This window comes from Phalacrocorax aristotelis, chromosome 11, assembly GCF_949628215.1.
Source record: "Phalacrocorax aristotelis chromosome 11, bGulAri2.1, whole genome shotgun sequence".
Taxonomy (NCBI): Eukaryota; Metazoa; Chordata; class Aves; order Suliformes; family Phalacrocoracidae; genus Phalacrocorax; species Phalacrocorax aristotelis.
The window spans coordinates 15,356,171-15,378,853 of record NC_134286.1 but is presented as its reverse complement, the minus strand read 5'-3'; the positions used below and the strand labels follow the sequence as shown (position 1 = coordinate 15,378,853).

Genomic DNA, 22,683 nt, shown 5'->3' with positions numbered 1-22,683 from the left:
TTCACTTCTTTCTCTTCCTATTCCTAATGTGTCCCAGTAACCACAATGAATTTTTGTAATTTTTTTTCCCTTGAGGTACCTACAGCTCTATCGGCAACACACAAATGATTTCTAGAACTCTGACAACCAGGAATTTTCAGGTAAGAGATCATGGATAAAGCACAAGGTGCCAACAGCTAAGCCAATTTTCTTTACTTGATCATCACTTTCAGCAGTAACATCCAATTTGTCACTAAACAAATAAACTACCCATGCATTGAGTTCTACAGTGACTGAAGTGATGGCCCTAATCCAGAAACAGGGGGGCCCTTGAACTGCAGTATTTTTTCCAGTTGAAAACCTTATTTACATACTTTTTTTAATTATTGCTTTGCACTTTGCTTGACTTCAACCCCATAAGGAATAGCTCAGTGTAGTAGCTGGTCCATGAGTTGTTTAGCTTAATACACTGATTTGGGGTATTTCTATCTCTTTCAAATATATACATATAATAAATGAGAAGACTTGAGAATGATGATTGGGTGGGACAAAAATATTTGAAATGTGCTCAATCTTTCTTTTTTTGCCTTAATTTGCACTTACTTTCAGAGAGAGCATAGTATATCAGGTTCTTTAAAAAAAGCATCCATCGTTGTACAGTATAGTGGATTCATGATGTAAAATGCAACTGAACAGTTCACACTAAAGCTGACTCAGATGGCTTAGACATACTGAGAACAGTATTTTACAAACAGTTTTACAGACTGTGAAACAAACACATGTAGATATACATGAGATGTGCTTTTAAAACCTTCTGTTGGCAGCTTTCTTCTAATGGCCATCAGGTTTCTCACTCTTTCCATTTTCAGTAACAACCCTTTAATTATCCAAGGCCAGTTATGTTGTGCCAAACAGTTATCCAGATGAGTATGAACGCAAAATGACAACTTTGCACGGAGATTATAACATGGAAGTTGCAAACACAAGGAATAATAAGTATTCAAATTGCTGAAAATTATAGCTTCTAACTTAGATTTGTTAAGACAGTCAGTCACAAAATATATAGCAATCTTAAGATTTCTTAAGGGTTTTTTTTATTTCTTTAGAAATGGGTCAAAATATTTCAAGATTTCTTCAGAGCTGTCATAGACAGAAAGATAAACAGCACACAGACTGATCACTAGATAGAACCTTCCATCTTTGGCTTACAGAACAAGTTCAATTCAGGTTGCTAAAATCACATCCTTGACTGAAATAAAATTTGCAAAATGCATTTAAGAAAACCCAAACTTTACATACACTGTATTTTTCATGCTTGCTCTATTTCATGTTGGTAAATATATATAAAGACAAGGTAAAGGCCCTTGATAGGAATGGAAAAGCTGGGATTTCCTAGAAGAGAAGATATTTATCAAGATGGATGTCTCTGTGACAAAAATTTTAAAAGAGCACCTCAACAAGGTTTCTTCACCAAGCTGAAGATCAAATCTTATTCTGAAGTCACGTTGACATCATTGACTCATACTATTGTGCAGAGTAAGTACAGCCTAAAGCCAAATATGCCAATGGCATTAAACAGGTGAAGAAACGGTGCATGTCAAAGGCAACGAGCAAAATTAAGATAGAAAGAAATTGTGTTTAGAAGTGTTGTATTGGGAGCTCAAAACAGAAAAAATGATGACTTAAAAAATTCAATAGTTTCCTTTTAAGAAGTACCAAGTCTTGTGGTAAAGTTAGATGGTTCTTGGAATGCAATCCATAATTTTTACTAACAGCCTGCTGCAAAGAATCACAATAAACCTTTGTTGAACTCTTCTAAGATACGTTTGTAAAATGTACATCAACTCTGAATTTGTCTAGATCATAATTCATTGTACTGACTCGATTTCTAAATATACTATCAAAGTATATTGTCTAAAAAGGTACAGAATTCTTATCTTTACAATATGTCTTGACTGTAGCAGTCTAGTCTCTTAGGAGAGTATCTTTGAAAAAAAAGGCAAAGGACATTACAGTTCCCACATTAAAACAACATAAACATCAACATTTTCATAGAAGCAGCAGTAGGTAATTGTTAGATGTACCGTAATGTTGTTTGAAGAGGATCTTTCAGAGGCCCACTTTGCTCACTTATCTGGTTGTATAAGGCATTATGCACTCCTTGGAAGCAAGTTAGCTATATAAATGAGAGAATCAAGCTCTGTAACCCTACTTTTTTTTTTTCTTAATTTATAACCATACAAAGAATTCTACATAAGTCGTGGTTTTTATTCTGAATGTTCTGAAAAACTATTACAATTTCTGGCTAGGATTAATGGATAGAAACTCTTAAAACAAATTGTGACATTCTGACAGCAAATCAGAAGCTCAGGCAATGCTTTATAGTGCACTAATAACTATCTCACAATAGAAAATAGAGATCAGATCAAACCGTTGTAATAATTGCCTTTCAACAATGTCAAAAAGACAGCTATGAAAAATGAACATTTGCACCCAAAAAGAATGAATGTAAGGTTAAAAAACTGAACCAGAACTCAGTATCTCTAGACCTATTTAATACTTTTGAATAGATTTCCTGTGTGACCTTGGTTAGATGATTTTATCTGTTGCTGTTTCATTTCTCTATGTCAGTTTTGGGCAGAAACTGTTGTCTTGGTGTGTGTCTGAAATTTTAAAAACTGATTAGAAACTTTAAGTCACACATTCAGTTGAAATTAATAGGAGTTTTCTGAGGAAAAAAATAAATCAGCTTGGAATATGCTTAGAAAAACAAAAATACACAAGCCCAAGATTTTCTGCATTATATCAGACAACTGGATAACTGCATTAGCACAGCATGGTGTCCAATCTAGCGTGGCTACTTGGCTTGCATCCAGCCAATTCAGAGAGCAGACCAAGGAGCCTAGGTGTAGTATTGCCAGCCACTCACATAGTTCCGAAAATCTCTGTATGCACTGCTATTACAAAGGGCATCTGCTGAAATTTTTGATTCCTAGGCACCTCTAACAAAAATTACCGACACATACAAATATAAGTAAATAGCTGTTATTTGCTCTATCTCGGCTACATAACATAGTTTTGCAAATATTTTCCAAAGTTATGGGTTTTAATTATTAAATTCTTCCTCACTGAAACCAGGGTCTGTGCACTGTTATGAATCCATATCAAATCAAGTCATCTTGATGGATCACATGCAGTACTCTGACTCTTAAGTGCAAGAACAGAAGTAACACAGAAAGTCTGGGAAGATAACAGTAGGGTTAACAGTAGGTACAATAGAAGTTATTTATTGAATAAGTAAACTTGTTCCTTTTTCATCTAAGCTTTTTTCTTGACGTTTACTTGTCAAATGCCAGCCTTTGGAACACCACACAGGAATGATAGAATGACTTGGAATTTTTTTATAAATCATGGATGGTCCATTCCCACAGCTACTATCACCGACACAAGTTTATGAAACCTGCAATGATTTGATCTTGCAATCATTGCATCCTTAATAGTTATCACTAGCTTTCTTGGCCACTTGACAATTCGATGTGTGCAAAAGCACGCATGTGGCATTGTGTGTGTTTGTGTGTGTGTGCGTGTGCGCACACACCTTCTGAGTAGAGTATCACCACTGAAATGGCTACTTCCGATCCTGTACTTAAACACACTCCAAATATTTCTGACTCGCTATTCCTGAGGAAGGCCTACAGAATTCCTGAAAGATGAGATGCAGTGAAACTATCAGTCTCTACCCTGATCTTCCCTTGGGCAGATGGAGTCTTAAGGTAAAAAAAAAAAAACAGGTTCTCAGAGATCTTGTGGTTAGGAGACATTGAGGACAAAGCTTCAAATGTAAAAGTAATGGCAAAATTTAAAGATGAAACAAAGAAAATCTATATAAAGTAGCTGCTATCAGTTAAAATGGGAAGGCAATACTCTCCAACTATCCCAATATACAGTAATAGAAAAAGAAAACAGGAAGTAGAATAAAAGAAATATTTTTTAATACTCACATGAGCTTAAATATATCATTACTTCTCTTCTTATATAAGAACCATCTTTGCTGAGCCTGCTGTGGAAGCTATTCCCAAAAAATGGATAACCAGAGCAGGAAAGCCAATAAGGAGCAGTATATGTCACATGCTATAGAAGGAGACTGTAATGGTGCTTCAATTATTAATAATTTAGTTTAGCATTCAGTTTTTAACATTTCATGAGGATTCATTGTCACATCATCCAACAAGGATGGAAGATGCAAAGCAAGAAGATTAAATGCAAAACTAAATAGAAGGAGGAGAGAAACAGAAAACAACAATTTTTTTAATTGTTCCAGGCTTATTTAGTCGCTACACTCAATGCATTTTAGTTTCACTCTTTATGGATCACTTAGCTGAACTTGTAACTATAAGAGAGAGCACTTTAAGACGACAGTCCCAGGACATATTTGGAAACCGCTTTTTGAGTTATACAGATTGTGGATTATACAAACCACTACATTTTCATATGTGCAGACACTTTTTAATGAAAGATACCTTTCCAGCTTACATCTGTTTTTATGTGTGTACATATATAAATAGATAAACACACAAGGGGCACATACATCTTTTGTTAAAGGCAACAGGCCATACACGTATACATACTGTGCCAAAGTACAACCCTGAATGTTTTGTTCTGTTGACTGAAAGTGGACTCATTGCATGTACTAACACACACCACCAAGTACAGCAGGGTATCACATGGAAGTTAATGATCCCTTGCCTGCATAAGATCAATTATTTCTTACGTTTCTGCAGGAAATTTCCTTACGCACAGCTTGTTCTTTTAGGAGTGTATGAGAACTTGAGTAGGGACGCTTTTGATACTGCAGAATAGAGTGGTAACTAAAATTCATTAAGCGAGTCTGCACAGCTTGTGAAGGCAAAACACAGTACTCCATTTTACCTCATTTACTGTGACGTAGAAGAGCTAAACAGTATCGACTAGATCAAAATTCATACAAACTAGACTCTCTGCCTGCCAAATAAACATCAATCTGTTTATAAGTACTATATCACTTAGTTTTAACACCACTTTGTGTAGTTAAGTCTAGACAAAGTCTAGTCCTAGTGAATATAAAGCTATATTTCAGTGGTTCCTCTATGTAGATAATTTTGAAAATGCTAATATATAAAATTGTTTTGTAAAGCTAGCTCTCTAGATGCTGCATATTTACCAAGAAGATCATCTTTTGATCTTGAGCTTTGGGTTCTTTTGACATGATGCACCAACAGAAATAAGTGGAACCACTTATTTATGTGAATAAACTACACAGTAGTCAGCCATTAGCTTTCATAACTCTACGTATCATTTTCAGACAAACACAACCATGATAGAGAAGACATATTTTAATAAAGATGTTAAGACTCAGTCAGATGAAGAACTGAAGAATCAGTCTAGCCTAGAGAAAAAGAAATGTGTATTATCCTACAGCAGTGAGGTAAAAAACCAAAATTCCCAATGATTTAAAAAAAAAAAGCAAAAGTAAGGGCTTATTATTTAACAAGCTGAAGATTATTTATTAATAATTTTCCTGGCATACAATAATGTTTTAAAACATATAGCTACATTCATAAGCGGTACAGTTAAAAAGTATAATAATGAATCAATGGTTTGTTGTTGTTATAGATCAGCTAAACATTGTGGTGCTGCAGAATTACAGTTTGGAGTGAGGAAGTATCCACCGAGAAAACACACCAGTACTCAGCAGCTATTTGTTTATTCTCTTGTTCCTGAAGCTGCATAGGAAATTACTACCTGTCTGTGGTAACTGGCAATTACAAGCAAAATAAAATTAACTAAAGTAAATGTTACCTTACTAAAATGGAAGTAGACATTTAACAAAACAAATAGAACACGACTACAGCATGCAAGTTCCTAAGAATGTTCAGTTTCCTTAAGCAGAACATGTAGTATAGGTGGCAATTTTTCTGGAAGCTGTGATATCTGGTACAATCCTTATAAACAGCAATAGAATATGTAATAGATAAAATACAAGTAAATACTGTAGTGGCTTCACAGCCCTGCTCTTTCACATCAACATGATTCCATAGCTCCTGATGTTAAAAACTCTTGTGGCTTTAGCTTTTAAGTACTGGGCATAGAAATAATTTACATGTGGGAATTTAAAGCTGCAAAACATTGTTACACTGCACTTGCCCTGTGCCATTTTCACAGGCTCTAACAACACTGTCTTCAATGCTGCTAAAATTGATATATCAGACTTCAAGTAGGTTTAAATGTTTATATCTAGAACTCCTGTTTTCAGGCCCTGCACAGATTTAACTGCATTTAGTTTTAACTTTCATAATTTCTGTGCACACTTTAAACTCAAGTATGCCAGATGTTTAAATGCCGCAAAGGACTGTTATTACTTATTTAGTTATATAGATCCATTCCTCGTGTATGCAGATGCCTAACAAGCAAGTAGAAAAAAGACACCATCCAGACGGGGTAAAACCTCCTCCTGATGAGACTCGTAGTGAAAGACTGGCCGATTCTGAGTTCTAGATATGACCGACTGACTCATTTCTCAAACTTCTGTCTGCATTCTCAGCAGTGAACTTATAAATTTAAAATGTTCAGATTTTCACCGGCTAAACTTATGTAACCATGTTTTAAAATGTTGGCTTTCCTTCTAACTGTTTGCAAAAGGAATCAAAATATTTAAGGGAACTATACTGTAAAATGTTGGTTGTTATATAAAGGTAAAAACACACAACTATTTGCAAAACCCCCCAAACAAAGTGATAAAAGAAGAAAATTCTAGCAAAACCTACTATTCATACAGCATTGAAAAGGGAGCATGCACAGATTAATCACAAAGTTTAAATTTAAGTATAAACATAAACTTATTCCTATAAAATATCAAACTGAATAAACTTAGGTTGAAAAAAACCACAACCCTAACAGTCATAAGAAACACCAACTTTGAGAAATGACATGATAATGTAACAAAATGAAAACAATAAGAAATGAAAAAAAGGAAGCAGAGATACTGAACTTACTACTACTGCAGCACCTCAGTTTACACTATATAGAAACCCTATTGGACTAACATCACAGGGCACTACAGGCGCTGGGGTTCTGGACACCCTCAAGTTACTACCAAAGCTTGAAATCTCTACTAGAAAAAAACCACCTTGACCAGCCTGTTCCAGATTTATAATTTCTGCCACACAGCCCTGACTTCCTCTTTCTTTACAAATAAATGTACTCCTAATCTTGCATACTGTTACTTCTGTCATTAATATCTGACCAGCAACTAGACAAAAAAGTTGGCAGTCCATGGGAACGACACTATACAAGCATATATTAAACATAGAACATTTGTACCAGACCAGTCAATCTAAAAGATTATCTTCTGATTTTAGGACTTTCTTCAAATCCACGAACTGGAACCACAATAAGTATTTGGAAAGAAATGATGTCTCATAGTAATGCATTTCTGATCAACAGAATACTGATCCATAGCACCAAGTGACACAATTTTGCTCCAGAACAATACTGTCCTTCCAGATATGAATTTCAACTCACAAGATCAATGCTGTATTAAAATAGAAGAAAGTAACTTGGTAAGACTTTGTTTTGCTAAGCAATCATATAAATCAGATATGTTTGAGAAAGCCTCTTAGATGAACAGTAAAGCAATATGCTCTTAGAAACAGAACTAGAATTTGCTACTAAACAAGCATTTTCTCTCCTTCTCTTGACAGCATTCTCTGTCTTTTGACAAAAGGAGCCTGGGTACAACAAAGAGCCAACACTATTTCACTGCTATAAAGTTGGACTGTTACTTTTTCAAACATGTAACTCGACAATGAGGACCTATTAAAAATGCCAAAAGTCTGCACACACGTGTGTGTAAATAGACCTTAAACTACACATTGCTTATGGGACATCATCAGTTTGGTACTCTCAGATACAGGCTGCATTTGTATTGGTGTTTCAGTTCAGATCAGGGACTTCTGAAGCAAATGATTGTAAGATGTGAAACAGGCCCCAGGGATCAGATCAGAGCTAGTCTGATTCACTGAAATACAAATCCTGAGAATACCAGGTTCTCAGCACCAGCTCTGCACCCTGGCAAATTCTAATGCAGACACAAAAAATCAGTCTAACAAACTAAGAAAACCAGGAAGAAAATATGTGGAAAACCAGTGTTCTAGAGTTTTGCTTATAGCACTTCAAATCTTCAGCTGACAGCAGACAGATACTGGGCAGATACTGCAATCAAGAACATTCATTTCACCAACAATGACAGACCTAGGAGCAGTACAATTCATAATTATTTCATTATTTGCTGCTTACTGTAAGTTCTAAGTCATATTTTTATATGGCAAAAATAATCTGCCTACATGATGTTCTCTATGTTCAGTTAGGCTGTGATAAGTCTCCAAGACAAGTGTTCTAGGACACAGTTCTGATCTCACTACGATAACTGCATTAACTCCAACAAAAACTGGGTTTATTCTAAAAAGCATTAAAAAACAGAATCATGCTACAAATAGAGGACTGCAAAACTTCTCATATACCAACTTTTCATTAGACACCATCATACACAGAAACAATAATCCCATCACCCTTTTTATTATGTGAAAATTCTTAAATAAACTGTAGGACTGGGCAGCAGATATCATGTTGCTTTTCAGTTTAAGCTCTGCTGTCAATAAAACACTAACTGCAAAAGATTCACAACTCCTCTTTATCTAAAGCATCTGCTCATAGTTTGCTGTCAGATTATTTCAGAAGACATTAGGCTTCTTCCACCTGTAACAAAACTATGGGCTAGTACCAGCTTTTATCTTTTACCCTCATCATCGAATCTCTGTTGCTCTCTATCCCAAGGAAGAACTGGTATGCTTTCTGTCGCTGAGTAGGAAGACAAAACACATATCCAATGACCATACAGTGTAGTCCTCCCACAAAAGTTAATTGTGCGGCTTTTCAGACCATTAGATTAAATTCTTTTTGCTTAATCTTAGCATGCTTGAGAAGCTGGACTTTCATTTACCCACACGTATTTGTACTTAGGGGCAAAACAAACAATGCATGAGGCACAGCAGAATTGGTAATACAGGCAGTAAAGCAGGACAAGGATTGGAGCTAGGACTAGGAAACAGATCTAAATGAAGCATGTAGTAACATGAAGCGCTATACAGACAGCAGTAGTTCTTTGCCATCCAAAAAAGCACAAGTGTGCCACAGTCCATTGCACTGCACAAAAGTGTCAGTGTCCTCCCTCCCTTTAATGCAAAGGAATTCAATTATCTACATGAGATACCTCCAAGTTGATTTTCAAGTAAATAGTAGTTCATCCTACTAAAATAATTTATTGTCCATGTTCTAATCATTACTATTTCTAACCCAGTATGGAAACAACGTTGTCTCTGAGAAACAGCACAAGTAGTTAAAAGAAGGACGACCAAGAAGTGTTTGAAAACGTGTCTGCATCACTCAGCAGACACGTCTGTAGCCGTTACTTGCTCTGAAGCCTACAGGAGCTGTTCTGTAGGTCATGGTGCCACCTAGGGGAAAGCTGGAAAAGACTAAGAAACATAGGTACTGAGAAGACAGCAACATGAAATAAGAAAAAGTCTTAAAATTTGATCCAGCTCACCTAACTATAAGAAATTAAGTATGCATATTCTCTTATTTAGGAGCTCAGCTGTATGTTGAGCTCTGTTTTTGTGATAGGATATAAGGTATTTTATAGAGTTTATTTACAATGAAGGCAATAAGCACCTTCGAATCAAAACTACGTTGATAATTAAGATACGTTCAGATTTTGGACAAAATTAGCCTATATTTTATTTTAATTTCTGCTTGCTGTTGTATTAGAAATTAGGTTCATTTGACATCTTCCTTAATGATTAAAACAAAATATGAAGTACTGCAGTGTACATTTAGATTAACACTGTAGAAATTTACAGTATACTTCTTTATCTTTGAAAGTATGCCTAAGCAAAGGTAACACTTCATGTAAGTAGACGTGCATGGTGAAAATAGACTGTATTTGTAAATGGGGACAACAGGGAAGTAGAAATCAAGGCACCCGACAATTGAGTGAGCATTTAACTCCAACATATATGAAAAATTCCTGAAAACAAAAGAAAATGCAGACAAAGTATAAGATGGTGTACTTTAAAATATGACCTAAAAATTCAGTACATACATATAAGAAAAAAACATATAAAAACAACAACTGCAAACAGACAAAATGGTTATTACTGCAGTGAAACCCACAAAACTCACTAAAGTAATAGACACACATGTGCTCATTAGAAAGAGCAAGTCAGAAGTTAACTATCTATTTTAAAATCTCATGTAGAATGCTAAAAACAGTTTAAACCATCGCCCAGCAAACCAATCAGTTCTAGATTTGACTTTTATACATTTTTCTAATCTTCATGATCATAAACATGTACATCAAGTCCATATGGGCATCTACACGCACATCTGTTTTATAAGTTTCCATTTTATCACAAATATTTTTACACAGTAAGAACAGAAAAACAACCTGTATCAGCTAGAAGCAACATCTTTCCTAAATTCTTGGTAATCCGAAGTATAGTACTACCTACGTAGTATCTTAGAGTAAGTAACACTTATTAATACAGTAGCATAGTACTACCACATAATCCTAAATTAAGAACATCCTTCCCAGTAATATAACAACACATTTATTGGTGTCTTCTCTAACACAGCCTATATTGACACCAATATTCCAAAACAAAACCAACCAAACAAAACCCACCCAAACAAAAGAAAACAAACCCTCCCACCAAAAAACCCCAACCAAAAAAGCCAAGAAGAAACAGCACTGGATTGACCCCTGAGATGCAGAGGCACTTCTCTCAGGGAAGACAGTGTTTGCTAGTTTGAATTCAGAGAGGAAAACTGCATTTTCCATTTTCATTAGTGCTTATCAATAGCCAAAAAGTAATGTTTTAGTTACAAAAGAACATACAGGGTCAGTTTGAAAATGCATTTGTTCTGCAAGTGAATTCTTTTTCTTTTGAGATTAATTCGAAATGGTTAGGCAATTCATTTTCTCCTCTTTCTTTAAGTGTCTCCTGATGAGACAGAATCAAAAGGTATTTAAAAGAACTCATTAAAGAATTCCTAACCATTGTAAGTGTCATACAAGGTAGATGTTACTAAGGGAACAAAGGATGTCATTCAGATTTTAGCTGCCGCGGGTAGTGCAAACTTTCCATCTATTAGAAATAGCTCTAAATGATCTTGCAAAACTTAGAGTACCAGCCTGCACCTGAAAACAGATTAAAAACTGAAATAATTATAAAGCTGGATGGACCGCATCAATCAGATGAAGTAAGGATACCTACCCCCTTTATAGCGGAGTGCAGATTCTTTAAATAAAAAAAATAAATCAGCATTTTAGAGGGCATGAACCCTGGTCATGGACCCATGGCCGCACAAAGGTGTTCATCAGTCTTACCTTTAAAAATGTTTTATGCAGCCACATACTGCATTCAGAGTTGCCTGTGGATTGGACATAATAATCAGCAGGGAAGGAGAGCTCATTACTACAAGCTCTCCTTCCCCTGCAGATTACCTCAGCATGAAGCCGCATATCTCAACCAAAAAAAGATTGCTACGGAGAGCTACACAAGATGTTTCTAAATAAGCTAGCTTGGTGTTCAGCCTTTAGTTACAACCTTCTTTTAACCTTCAGAAAAGCAGGAGGACCAGGATGGTCTCTGAATATTAGCAACCTTAAAGTTTAGAAATAAATCACTAAGCAGATAAAACTCACCAGCAGACCTGGCCTGTCTCATAGTCACACAACAGATGCCCAGTTCAACTACATGGAAGATTCAGCAGCAAGACCTGATGTAAAAGGGACAAGGCAGGACATTGCATATGCTGTGGGGGAGTGGGAGGTTTAGGGGTGTCTAGCACATTGTATAGTACTGATAAGAACCTTTTATGCAAAGAAAAAAAACATGCACAGAGTGGTACCTTACCCTCATATTTGGCTGCTTTAAATAACGCAGAAAAATAAGCATAGCTGCAGGAGGCAAAGACATTTGTCTGTCAGAAATCTTTGGACCCCACTTACATAAGAACTCCAAAGCATGCCATCAGTGTCTGGAAAACTTTTTAATCAGAATATAATATTCTGGAGAGAAACAATGTTTGCATCCCTGTCCCAGACAAGTAAGAAACTCAGGCAGCTGTGGCAACTTTTGCAGACTAAGGGTACCATGAAGTCAGAGACTGGAATGCAACACAAGTATCGCTGAAATAACATCGCAAGTACACAGAGCCTCATCTAGGTATAACGTATGTCCCATTTTTTTCTGAGATAAATTGTCATCCAGTCAAAAAGCCAAGTAATTTGCAATGAAATGGCTGAAAAGACTCATCTGCAACAGACGCCTAGGAGTTCAACGCCCATGTTAATAAGATCCCTGTTGGTACTTTGCATCACATCTAGTCTGTCTGTCTCAGTATGTGTGAACTGCTGGCTCTTTCTCCCACTGCATACCCTGCAAAGCTATATAAGCAACGTGCACAGCTTCAAGTGCATCCTCAGTAGGAATGTGACTGAGCACGTGTTGGTATGTATATACTCCAAAGTTAATGTCTCCAGTAGCCAGAGGAAGATATGAAAAGAGTTTTTGAAGTTTCCACTTAGGCTGCAACTATGTGACTAGAAGCTGTTTTAAATGTTAATTTGTCTGACCCCAGAAATGGATGCTGCTTAAATCTCCCTCTCACAATTCATCTTCGTTCCCATACCACCCAAAGCATTTTCTAAAAAGATGTGCATGCAGGTATTTTCTGAAGCCACTTATTCTGTCTGTATTCAAGTGTTTGAAGTTAGAAGACGCTCAACTGTATTTGTTCTGTACAAAAGAAATGATGCTTTTTAATTTGATTTATGGAGCTAATTCTAAATCAAGGCTTTCCTACATCACAGCAACACACTTGACACTACTTCCATTAATATTGATAAATAAAGGGCAAAGTTTTCCGTTAATTTTTTTCCTGTACAGAAACTATGCTATGGACAAGAAGTTACATTAATTAGATCAGAAAAACTTCCAGTATATTAGCTACTGCATACCACTATACAGTTACTACAACATACCGTTACAAAAGGCAGTAGGTCTGACTGCAGATACTACAGGCTAATGGTCACACTCTAACCTTATGCTTTCGTGTTGGGAATTTAAAAAGAACAGTGCATATGTTCTTATATAAGATCTGTCATATACACACGATCTGTTATGAAAACACACTGAAACCTGCATAAGAGAAAATTTAGCATATATGCATTTTATTCTTGAATTGCACTCTGAAATACAACCGCATTTTTACATCCAAGGTATCCACACTGAGAAACCTCATTAAACTCTCCTATAAGTAACCAACAAACTATGACTACCAATTATTTATAATACCAAAACTATTGACAAGGATAGGAATGTCAGTGATATGTTACAAACCAGAAATGTACTCTACTCATGGCTGGGGGGCTGGGGGTGTGGTGTGTGAGGTGTGTGTACAAGAAGAAGAAGGAACCATAGATTCACATTTTCAGAGAACTGTTCAGAAGACACAGTGTTGCAACAAGTCCAGAAATAAGAGAATCTAAAGACACTGGAGATATGCTTACTAAAACACTTAAGACAGGCATCAGTTCTCACAATATAAACAAAGAAATATAGAACACATGGTAAAATATAAGTATTTTAGTTCATCCAAAAATTAGAATTTTTTTATTTGGGTATAAGAATAATACGAAGCTGGTTTTTCAGCACGTACTGAGGCTTCATAAACTACAATATTAGAATGAGAGACAGAGTAAAATTAAGGAAAAGGGGGCAAAATGTAGAAGATTGGTTTTTAAGATGGAATTGCTGCCGAAAGAATACCGAGTCACATCCTCACACTTCACACTGTTTGATGTTCTAAAATGCAGGAAAATGCAATGGATGTTCATATGTCAACATATCCCAGCTCCTTGTGAATGTTCATTATCAAATTGTGACCACTCGATACAAACAGTTGTATTGTATTGTACTGTATTGTATTTCACTGGTTATTAACAGCTGAAATTTCAGTTTTGACCTCCGATATCCTGGAACATACTGCACCGTATCTTTACCCACTTCTGAAATGAACTGTATCTGATCAAGTACCTTGACCCGATTTTGACCCAAGATATCCCAGCACCTATTGCTGTGTACTGAATCATGTAAAATCAGCTACTAAGCAAAATTGGTAAGAAACACAGCAATGCTTGCCTATCTAGATGAGATCAGACTGAGTCCTTATAAATTATGTACTATGCATTGTTTTAGCTCCATAGAAAGCAGTTACATATTCTGTAATTGGAATCATGCACTCTTTATTTGATCAAAATTAAAATTAGCGACACCATAAGGAAAGCTAATTTAGAGACACTGAAATGAAGTATACTTTACAGAAATATAGACCAAACTTGTAGAATTTCCTGTTGTTGAGATTATCATCATGTGAGGCACTGTGCCAAGATTAGATAATTTGGGATTGGTGTTAGCATGTGAAAGCCACAGTGCCCAAAAAACAATTATGTGCATCTATGATGTCAAGCATAAACTGATCATCTGCTAAGATAGGAATGAATGTTATTTTTCATATTCACTGTTGTAAACTTCAAAACATTATCTTGTATCCTGAGGAAACCTACTGAAGTCAGTTTACCACTCATCACACAAAAGGCTGAACACACACACACACACACACACAAAATTTGACAATTTCAGGCCCTTATTTATAACAGTGCTGCTATAAATTGTTTTTAAGTCTTCCAGTAAACGTCACAATATATCAGAAAAGGTTTCTACAAACCAAGTAAGCTAGTTTTCTGACAGGAGATTTTCAATATAATATTTATTCACCTTTGGTAGTAGCACACAAGTCTTGTGCTATTTACATTTTATTTAGAACTGTTAGACTTACAATTTTAAGTGCCTTGGAGATTTTTCCTTAAATCAAGAAAAAAAAAATGTATTTCATGTGATGAAACACAATACAAATCCTGCTATAAGTTATATGAGTGTAAAACACAGCTAACACTTACTTACACAATACGAAAAAATTTTGGCCAAATTTTTCCCAAAATAAGTAACCCTCACATAAACTGTAATCATGCAGTAGAAAAATACCAGAAGCAAATACCAAAAAACACATGAAAGCTCATTACATACTTGCAACTCTAAACAGATTCAACAGGTTCTTCAACTAACTGTGCACATCTAGTAAGATGGAAATAACTTAAAGCCAAAGAACATTTAAAATAATAACCCTGTAAAAGCTACCTTAGATTCACCTCATCTATTAATTTATCTTGTTATTATGACATTCCATAAGGACTGGAATGACTCTGGAACATTTTGAACAAGATATTGGAAATATCCAGGGGAAAAAAGGGTAATGAGAACAGTAAGAATTTCAGAAAATGGTAATAAGAAAAAATGGTTCTCAACAGTTAAAGTCTACGAGCTATGAAATACTTTACACAACATTCACTGAAGGCGTATTTGACATGTACACCAAAACCAGCTATCATAACAGCTATCTGAAGCGCTTATCATCAGAAAAGGATCATCTAACCACACTGCCCAGTGCAGTTACAGAACACTAAGGTTACAGGCAAAGTTTTACCAATAAACACCTGTTATTCACAAAGTCATAGACCTGGACACAAAAAATCTCTTTAATCTTACCTTTCGCTGTATGAAGTTCCTCTGCCTTTCTTAAGCAAAGGAAGAGCCCATCTCTCTTTCAGTGGAATTCTGCAGATCACTTTTCTCTTTCCACCTCTGAGTTTCTGTAATTGTTAAAATAATTTTGAGAATTCTCATAGTTTAATATAAGGCGGTTCAATATAGCATAGGAGAAATTCCAAGTCACTGAAAACAGTATTCAAAATCAGGATTTGATGTTGGTGATCGCCCTCTTTTCCCTTTGTAAATATTAATTTTTTCTTTTCCATCTCTCACAGTTTTCTTGTTCTCTTGCATCTCCCTCCTTATTTCTACTGCAAACTCATTCCTTTTTGCGAATGTTCTCTCCTCCCTGTTTTCTTTCTCTATGATGCTGCACACATGGAAAAACTCCCCAAATACTTCTCATATTTATAACCCTCAACTGATAGATGTGGCTGTACAGGAAAGATGACTCTCCTGTGTATTTGGATACAGATGCAGCTACCTTTTTTATCTTCTCTACCTGCAGAAATTCAGGCAGGATCTCAACTGTTCAACTTGCTGCATCAATGGCCATTTTCACAGCCTCCCACTATTCAGCATAAGGGTTTGCCTTAATAAGGTCACTTTATTTGTCTATGTTGGAAATGAACTCTGTTAAAACACGTGTGTGCACCGACATAAAGTAGATATTGGTTATCCCACTAAAATTGAACAAAACCAGTGGGACCATACATCTATCTCAGCCGTCTTCTTTTCCAAATTAGCCCTCACTGAGAGGTCCCTGATTTTTATTGTGTTCACTAGGCCTTCAGGAGCTGCTCCCAGTTGGCAGCGATGCCTGCCAAGGGACCACAGGAGACTAGCACAGATAAAGCCTGTTGTCAAACAGTAACCGTGTTGTTCAAAGCGTCCGCATTAGAAAGGCAAGACGTACATTTCAGATGGCAACAGTATACAAATGAGATTCTCCTCAGGGAGTAGGGTTGACTGGAAACACTTCAGGAAATTCTGTCCGAAACGAGCCACTGGCCAAAGCAGGCAGGCAGGTGAGACGCCACCGAGTTTTCATGTGCCAAATGGCTTTTAGTCACTTCAGAGGCGCGAGGCCCTCGGCACAGCCCCCAGCCGCGGGCACAAGCGGGGAAGGACGTTCCCGAGAGCTTCTGCTGCCACTTTGCTCCCGGGGCCCTTCGGCGGTGAGCGCCGGCGGAAAGCTCCTCGCCAGAGCCCAGGAGCCAGGCGCTCCCTCGGCAGGCGCTCCTGCGGCGCAGCCAGGGGACGCCCCGGCTCCCTTCTCCCCTCAGCAACCACCAAAACACGCTCCAGGCTCCTCGGGTAAGCCTTCGCCAGGCTTTAACCTCCACCCTCACTTCCTCGAGGGAAGCTGCGGGGCAGAGAACCGCACTTTCGGCGGGAACGCGTCCCGCCGCCTGGCGCACGCGACACCGCCCACAAGCAACCAAGCAAGGCCGCCGCCACCGCCCCTTCCTTTTCTGCCTCCCCTTCCTCCGCCTTCTCCTCCCCGCCGCCAGCCTACCGCCCCGCCCCGCCGCTCCCCGCCACCCACCTTCCCCCCCGCGGCCCCGAGTGGGGCAGCGGCGCGGCCCGCGGTCCCGGCGAGCGGCGGGCAGGGCGCGGAGCCGGCGGCGCCAGGTAGGAGGCGGCCGCGGAGGATCGCGTCCCTCGGAGCCGGCTCCGCGCTACGCGCTGAGGAGCGGGCTCTTCAGCCCCGTGCGGCCCGGGAGCGCGGCCGGGGCGGGCGGCGCCGCGGCGGCACCCCGTTACCTCCCGCCCGCGGCGGCAGTGCCTCCGGCCGCGGGATGCCGGCCCGCCGGGGCAGCGGCCCCCGGAGCCCGGGGTGGCCGCTGGCGGCGCTAAGGCGGCTGCTCCGGGCGGCCCCTGCCCGCGGCGCGGCGGGCGCAGACCGGGCCTCGCGGGGCGCAGCCTCCGCGCCCCGGGGGGGCAGGGCGCGCTGGCCTCGGCGCGGCCTCCGCGGCTGCGGGGCAGCTGCGCCGGCGACGCCGCCAGGCTGTCACGGTCACAGCCACGCTGTAACGGCTAACCTCGGGGTGTCTGTTTGCTCCTAGGAAATAAACGGGTTCTGATGCAAGGAAAACGATGAAATTCGCTTGCCTTTCCTTCCGACAGCCCTATGCGGGATTAGTTTTAAACAAAGTCAAAACGGTAGAGACTCGCTGGCGTCCTTTCCTAGCAGGCTACAAGAACTGCACCATTGCTATTCATATAGCTGTTAAGGACTGGCAAGATGAAACGTGGAGAGCAATTCTTTTGGATAGGTTTGGTATGACACCAGAACAAGTGCAAGATTTGTTGGATAAAGGGGAAAAATTTGGCAGAGGAGTTATTGCAGGTAAGCAACCTTGGATTATATTTTCCAAGCAAGCTTTCAATCTGTTAACTTGCTTCAGCCCAATATGCACACTTACGCTCCGCATAGTGTTGCGCTAACACTTATTTTGAAGGAGTGGTGCCCAAGTTGTGGCTGGTGGGCTATTTTGATGCCTTATCACTGTAAGCTGAGGGAAGCTGTAAATAAAATCCGTTCTTTTTCATTGTGTTAGAAATGTGACATACCTTTTACCTTTAGGATAAAGAATTTTAGTCAGGCCTCAGTTTTTAAAATACACTCACTCCACTAAAAGCTTTAGGCTACAACTTTAAAGTCTTTTCAAGAGATAACATTGATTTGTGCTGACTCGTCATGCAGTAAGATAGTATAACATGGGTTACATGTTTTGTTGCATGATAATGCATGTCAGTTCCACGCTTTTTGCATTTTAAGCTTAGGAACTCATGCTGAAACCATTTTTACAGTAACTGTAGTCAATCAAGTCATGACATTGCAGTGCTTTGCATGTCATGTTAGAGTATTACATAAATAAATCCTACTTCCATTCTACAAATGCTCCATTGCTGTCATTATTTGGGCAGGGAAGTTTGTTTCTGTAACACAAAATTAAGATGGAGCGGTGTTAAGATGGTGTGCTGAAATACAGTGTATGTTGCTGCGCTGTATACTTAGAGTTTTAACCAGCACTCGTTTTGCACTGTTTTCTTGGAGGTATCTTTTGTTACACCATCTGTCTTGCATTCTTATTTGAATACTTTTAGCTCTCCCTGCACAAGAAATTACTATTATCACATAGACCAAAAAATTGTTCTGGTTCTACAGTGCTGAAAATTGTTAGGTACTGTCCAATACATAGGTTTGTAACCTTGACATAAATTGCACACTAAATTGTGGAGTAGGTATCAAAGCTTCTTTGATCTTTAACATTTTTAATCACTATGCACTAAGAAATTCCCTTTTGTGATATTAAAAGGGTTCCAGGGACCAGGAATTTCCATATAGTTCAATGATTTTAAAGCGTTAATAAAATAGTGTCCTGATAGGAGCAGAGAGAGTTTTATTCACAATGAAGATGTTTCAAAGCCAAATGCAGTGCTGGAGTTTTGGTAGCAGCTGTATCTCCCTAGATGCAGGCTTCTTTTAACAGAATTCTCTATCACTGAGTTGCGAATGTTAGAACTGCATGCTTCCCCTGTTCTTCACCAGCCTAAGTTCAGTCACACAGGCCATCTTCTGCAGCAATCGACAGTGGTCTGAGGTGTGCGTGCTTCATGCTGTGTCTTCTGGTAATAAATGAGCTGGTTTGTATCTCCTCTGGGCGGTTTAATTATGGAAACCATTTCTCTAGGAGATTAAGTAGACAACTAATTTCATATTTTAATTTTATAAAACAGGCTTAATTGACATTGGAGAGACATCACTCTATCCAGAAAACTTGCCTCCTGAAAACACGCTGGAGCTGGAAAACAAAGCTGTCCTCAGTAATCTAGAACAGAAATATTTGACTGTTGTTTCAAATCCAAGATGGCTCCTGGAACCGATCCCTGCCAGAGGGAGACAAGGTGTGTGGCAGGTGGACATCCCTGAGGAACTGATCCCTTCAGAAGCATAGGTGTTGGCCCTCGCTATTATGCAAACTTAGAATTCGCAAGTCAGCATCTTGAATACCAGTGAGCTGTTCAAGATTCCCTTCCAGAACTAATTGTTTGAAACAGCAACTACATTTGAAGTACTCCTTTGAGGCAAAATAAACAAGATGTAATTTTTATCACCATCACTGGAAATTATAAACAGTTTCCTAGATTTTTTCCTACATAAATGACTTTGGTTTTTTTGAGGTATTATGTGCCAATTTAAAACATGAGCAAATACAACCATAGAGCACAATGCATGCACTTACATGAGGAAGAGTTTGTAGGCCCCTTCAGAAAAATAGCACTTGAAAGCAGGCTGCTACCATCAGTAATACAGTATCTGTCTCCCAGCCCACCCCTGACCTTGCATGTGTGGGGTCATTGAGAAAGAAATCATCTGAGGTAAGGCCAGTGCTAGGGGCTTCTCAAATGGAGGCAGAGGTTTGCTGGGTGAGGTTTCTGCGCACAGTGCCTATTACGTGCTGTAAGCATAAAACTTGGAGCAAGGATCAGCTTTTCCTCATTCGCAGACCAGGTACATTGGATGTGCATGTGACAGGAGCAGTCTGCAGCTCTGTGACCTGACAGCCTCTGGAGAAAGGCCTTTATTGCCCAGAACGTGCTTGTGCAAAACAAAGTAGAGCAAGTACTACACTATTTCTTTCTCTGATTTAAGATTAAAAAATACTAGTAAGCTTTGAAAATCTACTATTGAATTTAAGAGAAGTGTGGAGAGTAACAAATAGAAGTCACTAGTTATGGCACTTGTCAAAATTCACACCCTGCATTACAAAGAAAATGCTTTTGGCTTCCTGGAGCAAGGCCCAAGGCTAAGCACAGGCATGGCTATAAAAACAGGACAGGACAACTGGGAGAGGCTTTGTATTCAGGTAGTTTATTGGAACCCTTAAGAGACCCTATTGCCTTGGACTACACAACCTGTGCAAGGTACCTAGCACGCCCTGGGTTGGGGTCCAAGGCCATTGGCTGCAGCTCTGCCGTTGGGCCCATGCGTGCCAGTCGTGTGGCAGAGCTTGGCCCTGAGGTGGCCTTGGCAGATGGAGCAGCAGCTGGTGCCAGCGCAGCTGGAGAGGTGCGGGGTGGCAGCCCTGGTGGAAAGGGGCTGCTGGGCACAGCCAGCGTGGTGCAACCTGGTGAAGGGGCAGCAGAAGCGGCACCGAGGCCGCCAGCCGCGCTGGGGCTGCTGTGCTGCGGCCGAAGGGAGGGGGCCAGAGGACGCGGCTGCTCCCTGCCTCCTGCTGAATTGGTCAGAGCAGCGGCACGTGCAGGTGCAGAGGCACGTCTGGCTCGGGTAGCTGCCCTGGCACGTCGCTTGGCAGGTGCGGTCCTCCGGCATGCAGAGGTGTGCGTGTTCCCCTTTGCACCTGCTGAGCGCGGACCGCTCTCCTCCTCAGAAGTGGTTTCCCACGCAGGCTCAACCGCTGGTTTTCTCTTTCGGCAGCGCACGTGCAAGCGTGTGCCTGGCGAAAGTCCTGCTGGTGTTTGATGTTTTGGACCACAGTTTTGCTCATACTTCATTAGCAGATGTGGAAAACGTCTTCTAAAATTTGGGTTGTAGTAGAAATGAAACTAAAAAATGCAAAGGAAGAGAGTTAGTTGCCACCACCTTTGATACAAGAACTCAGAATTTTAATTGCCAAAGAGAAAAGGGGGTGTTAAAAAGGACTATCGGGGGGTATCCTAAACCTGATGTTTAGGCTGAATAAAATGGTGCGATACGGTCCTGTTAAGTAGGAACCAGCCTTGTGCTTTTGCCACTTGGTAGCGGAGAAGCATGGGGTTTTCAAAGCATACAAACTGATTCAGAAACCCAAATGCCATTACTTTTCAGCAACTTTAGCATGGAAGGAACAGGTAGGTAACTATAGGATGCTGACACGTACCTCCTCAGCCTTCAGCAAACACCACATGGGAACTGCACATCTGGTACAGCAAGACACATACTGAATAAAAAGAAATCCTGATACCGTATCTTTTCACTTTGTGTTCAAAGTAATTGGAAATAACGAATATATATCTGAAAAACTCCTGAACATGAGCCGAGAAACAAATGGCAACCAGAACATTTACTGCCATCCTTGTCTCCTATGCAGTAAAGGCTTATGTCATTGGAACAGAAAGCTGTCCCACTAGAACATTCTGAGGGTTAGTTTGCACGCAGAGGATCCAGCGTACCTCCCTAGCTGTTTCTTCCATTAGCAGGTCATAGCACGAGCCCAGTTTTGGAAAATCCCACAGCTTTCTGGTGAATCTGTGCAGCTGGAGGCAATGAGTGAAGCTTTCCATGCTCTTGCTTTCAAAAATTCTCCAACATCCTCTCCTTGCTAGTACTTCCTTTTCAAACAATTCTTCACGAATCGCTACACACTCTCCGTTGTCCCCCCACCAAATGGACTCAAAGCGGCCGCTTTCAACAACATGCCAGAGCTTCTTCAGAAAGGGGAAGCTTGTAGAGGCATCGCCTTTGCCAGAGCTCTCCTCAGATGAATTCAGACACTCTTTTTGACTGGGGTTGCTTGGTCAAAGCTTGTAAAGACCTTTCTTGTACTGGACATCCAAAGGCAGCATCACTAGTTGCGCTTTTGTCACACAGTGGACAGCGAGAAGTCGAGTCTGACGAATCAACTCCCTCGTCCAGGTCAGAACCACATGAAGCTTCTGATGAGGAAGGCTCCATTTCAAATTCTTTTTTCTCAGTTTGAGTAAGTTTTTCAGTCGAAGCCATCTACCTCAGCAGCTAGACTGACCTGCCAGCCAGCCAGCTGAAAGGAAGTGACCAACTGACAATGCCAAGGGAAAACATTCCCAAACATTGCTATGACACCCCTGCTGCGCTGCCGTCACACCACAGAGCAACACAAAGCAGCAGCAGCAAGTGCTAGATAGCACTTGTTGCTTTTAATTGAGTTTTTTAAAAATTTGTTTT

The 22,683-nt window shown here is 39.7% G+C and overlaps 2 protein-coding genes and 1 long non-coding RNA gene across 3 annotated transcripts in view; 1 reads left to right on the top strand and 2 right to left on the bottom strand.

Moving 5' to 3' along the window:
- Positions 1 to 17,192, bottom strand: part of LOC142063371 (uncharacterized) — a 54,471-nt gene extending 37,279 nt beyond the window's left edge. The window contains exons 1-2 of the long non-coding RNA XR_012662743.1: positions 16,666 to 17,192; positions 15,747 to 15,850 (exon numbers count right to left, since the gene is read on the bottom strand). This is a non-coding gene — a long non-coding RNA (uncharacterized LOC142063371). The remainder of the gene's footprint in view (positions 1 to 15,746; positions 15,851 to 16,665) is intronic.
- A 67-nt stretch (positions 17,193 to 17,259) lies between these two features.
- On the top strand, positions 17,260 to 19,876 carry LOC142063370 (protein EOLA1-like). Its single transcript, XM_075107044.1, has 3 exons — positions 17,260 to 17,384; positions 17,819 to 18,102; positions 19,497 to 19,876. The coding sequence occupies exons 2-3, from the start codon at positions 17,850 to 17,852 to the stop codon at positions 19,712 to 19,714; spliced, it is 471 nt and encodes a 156-aa protein (XP_074963145.1). The 5' UTR covers positions 17,260 to 17,384; positions 17,819 to 17,849; the 3' UTR covers positions 19,715 to 19,876.
- A 734-nt stretch (positions 19,877 to 20,610) lies between these two features.
- Positions 20,611 to 22,482, bottom strand: LOC142063367 (uncharacterized). Its single transcript, XM_075107042.1, is given in 3 exon segments — positions 20,611 to 21,326; positions 21,933 to 22,257; positions 22,259 to 22,482. Coding segments are annotated over 3 exon segments (1,209 nt in total). The 3' UTR covers positions 20,611 to 20,666.
- Between the last annotated feature and the right edge of the window lie 201 nt (positions 22,483 to 22,683).

Bases quoted from the DNA above. Each gene is read 5' to 3' on its own strand.
- LOC142063370 (XM_075107044.1), top strand. From the start codon at position 17,850: ATGAAATTCGCTTGCCTTTCCTTCCGACAGCCCTATGCGGGATTAGTT. The intron at 18,103-19,496 runs GTAAGCAACCTT...TTTATAAAACAG, and splicing joins TGGCAGAGGAGTTATTGCAG to GCTTAATTGACATTGGAGAG.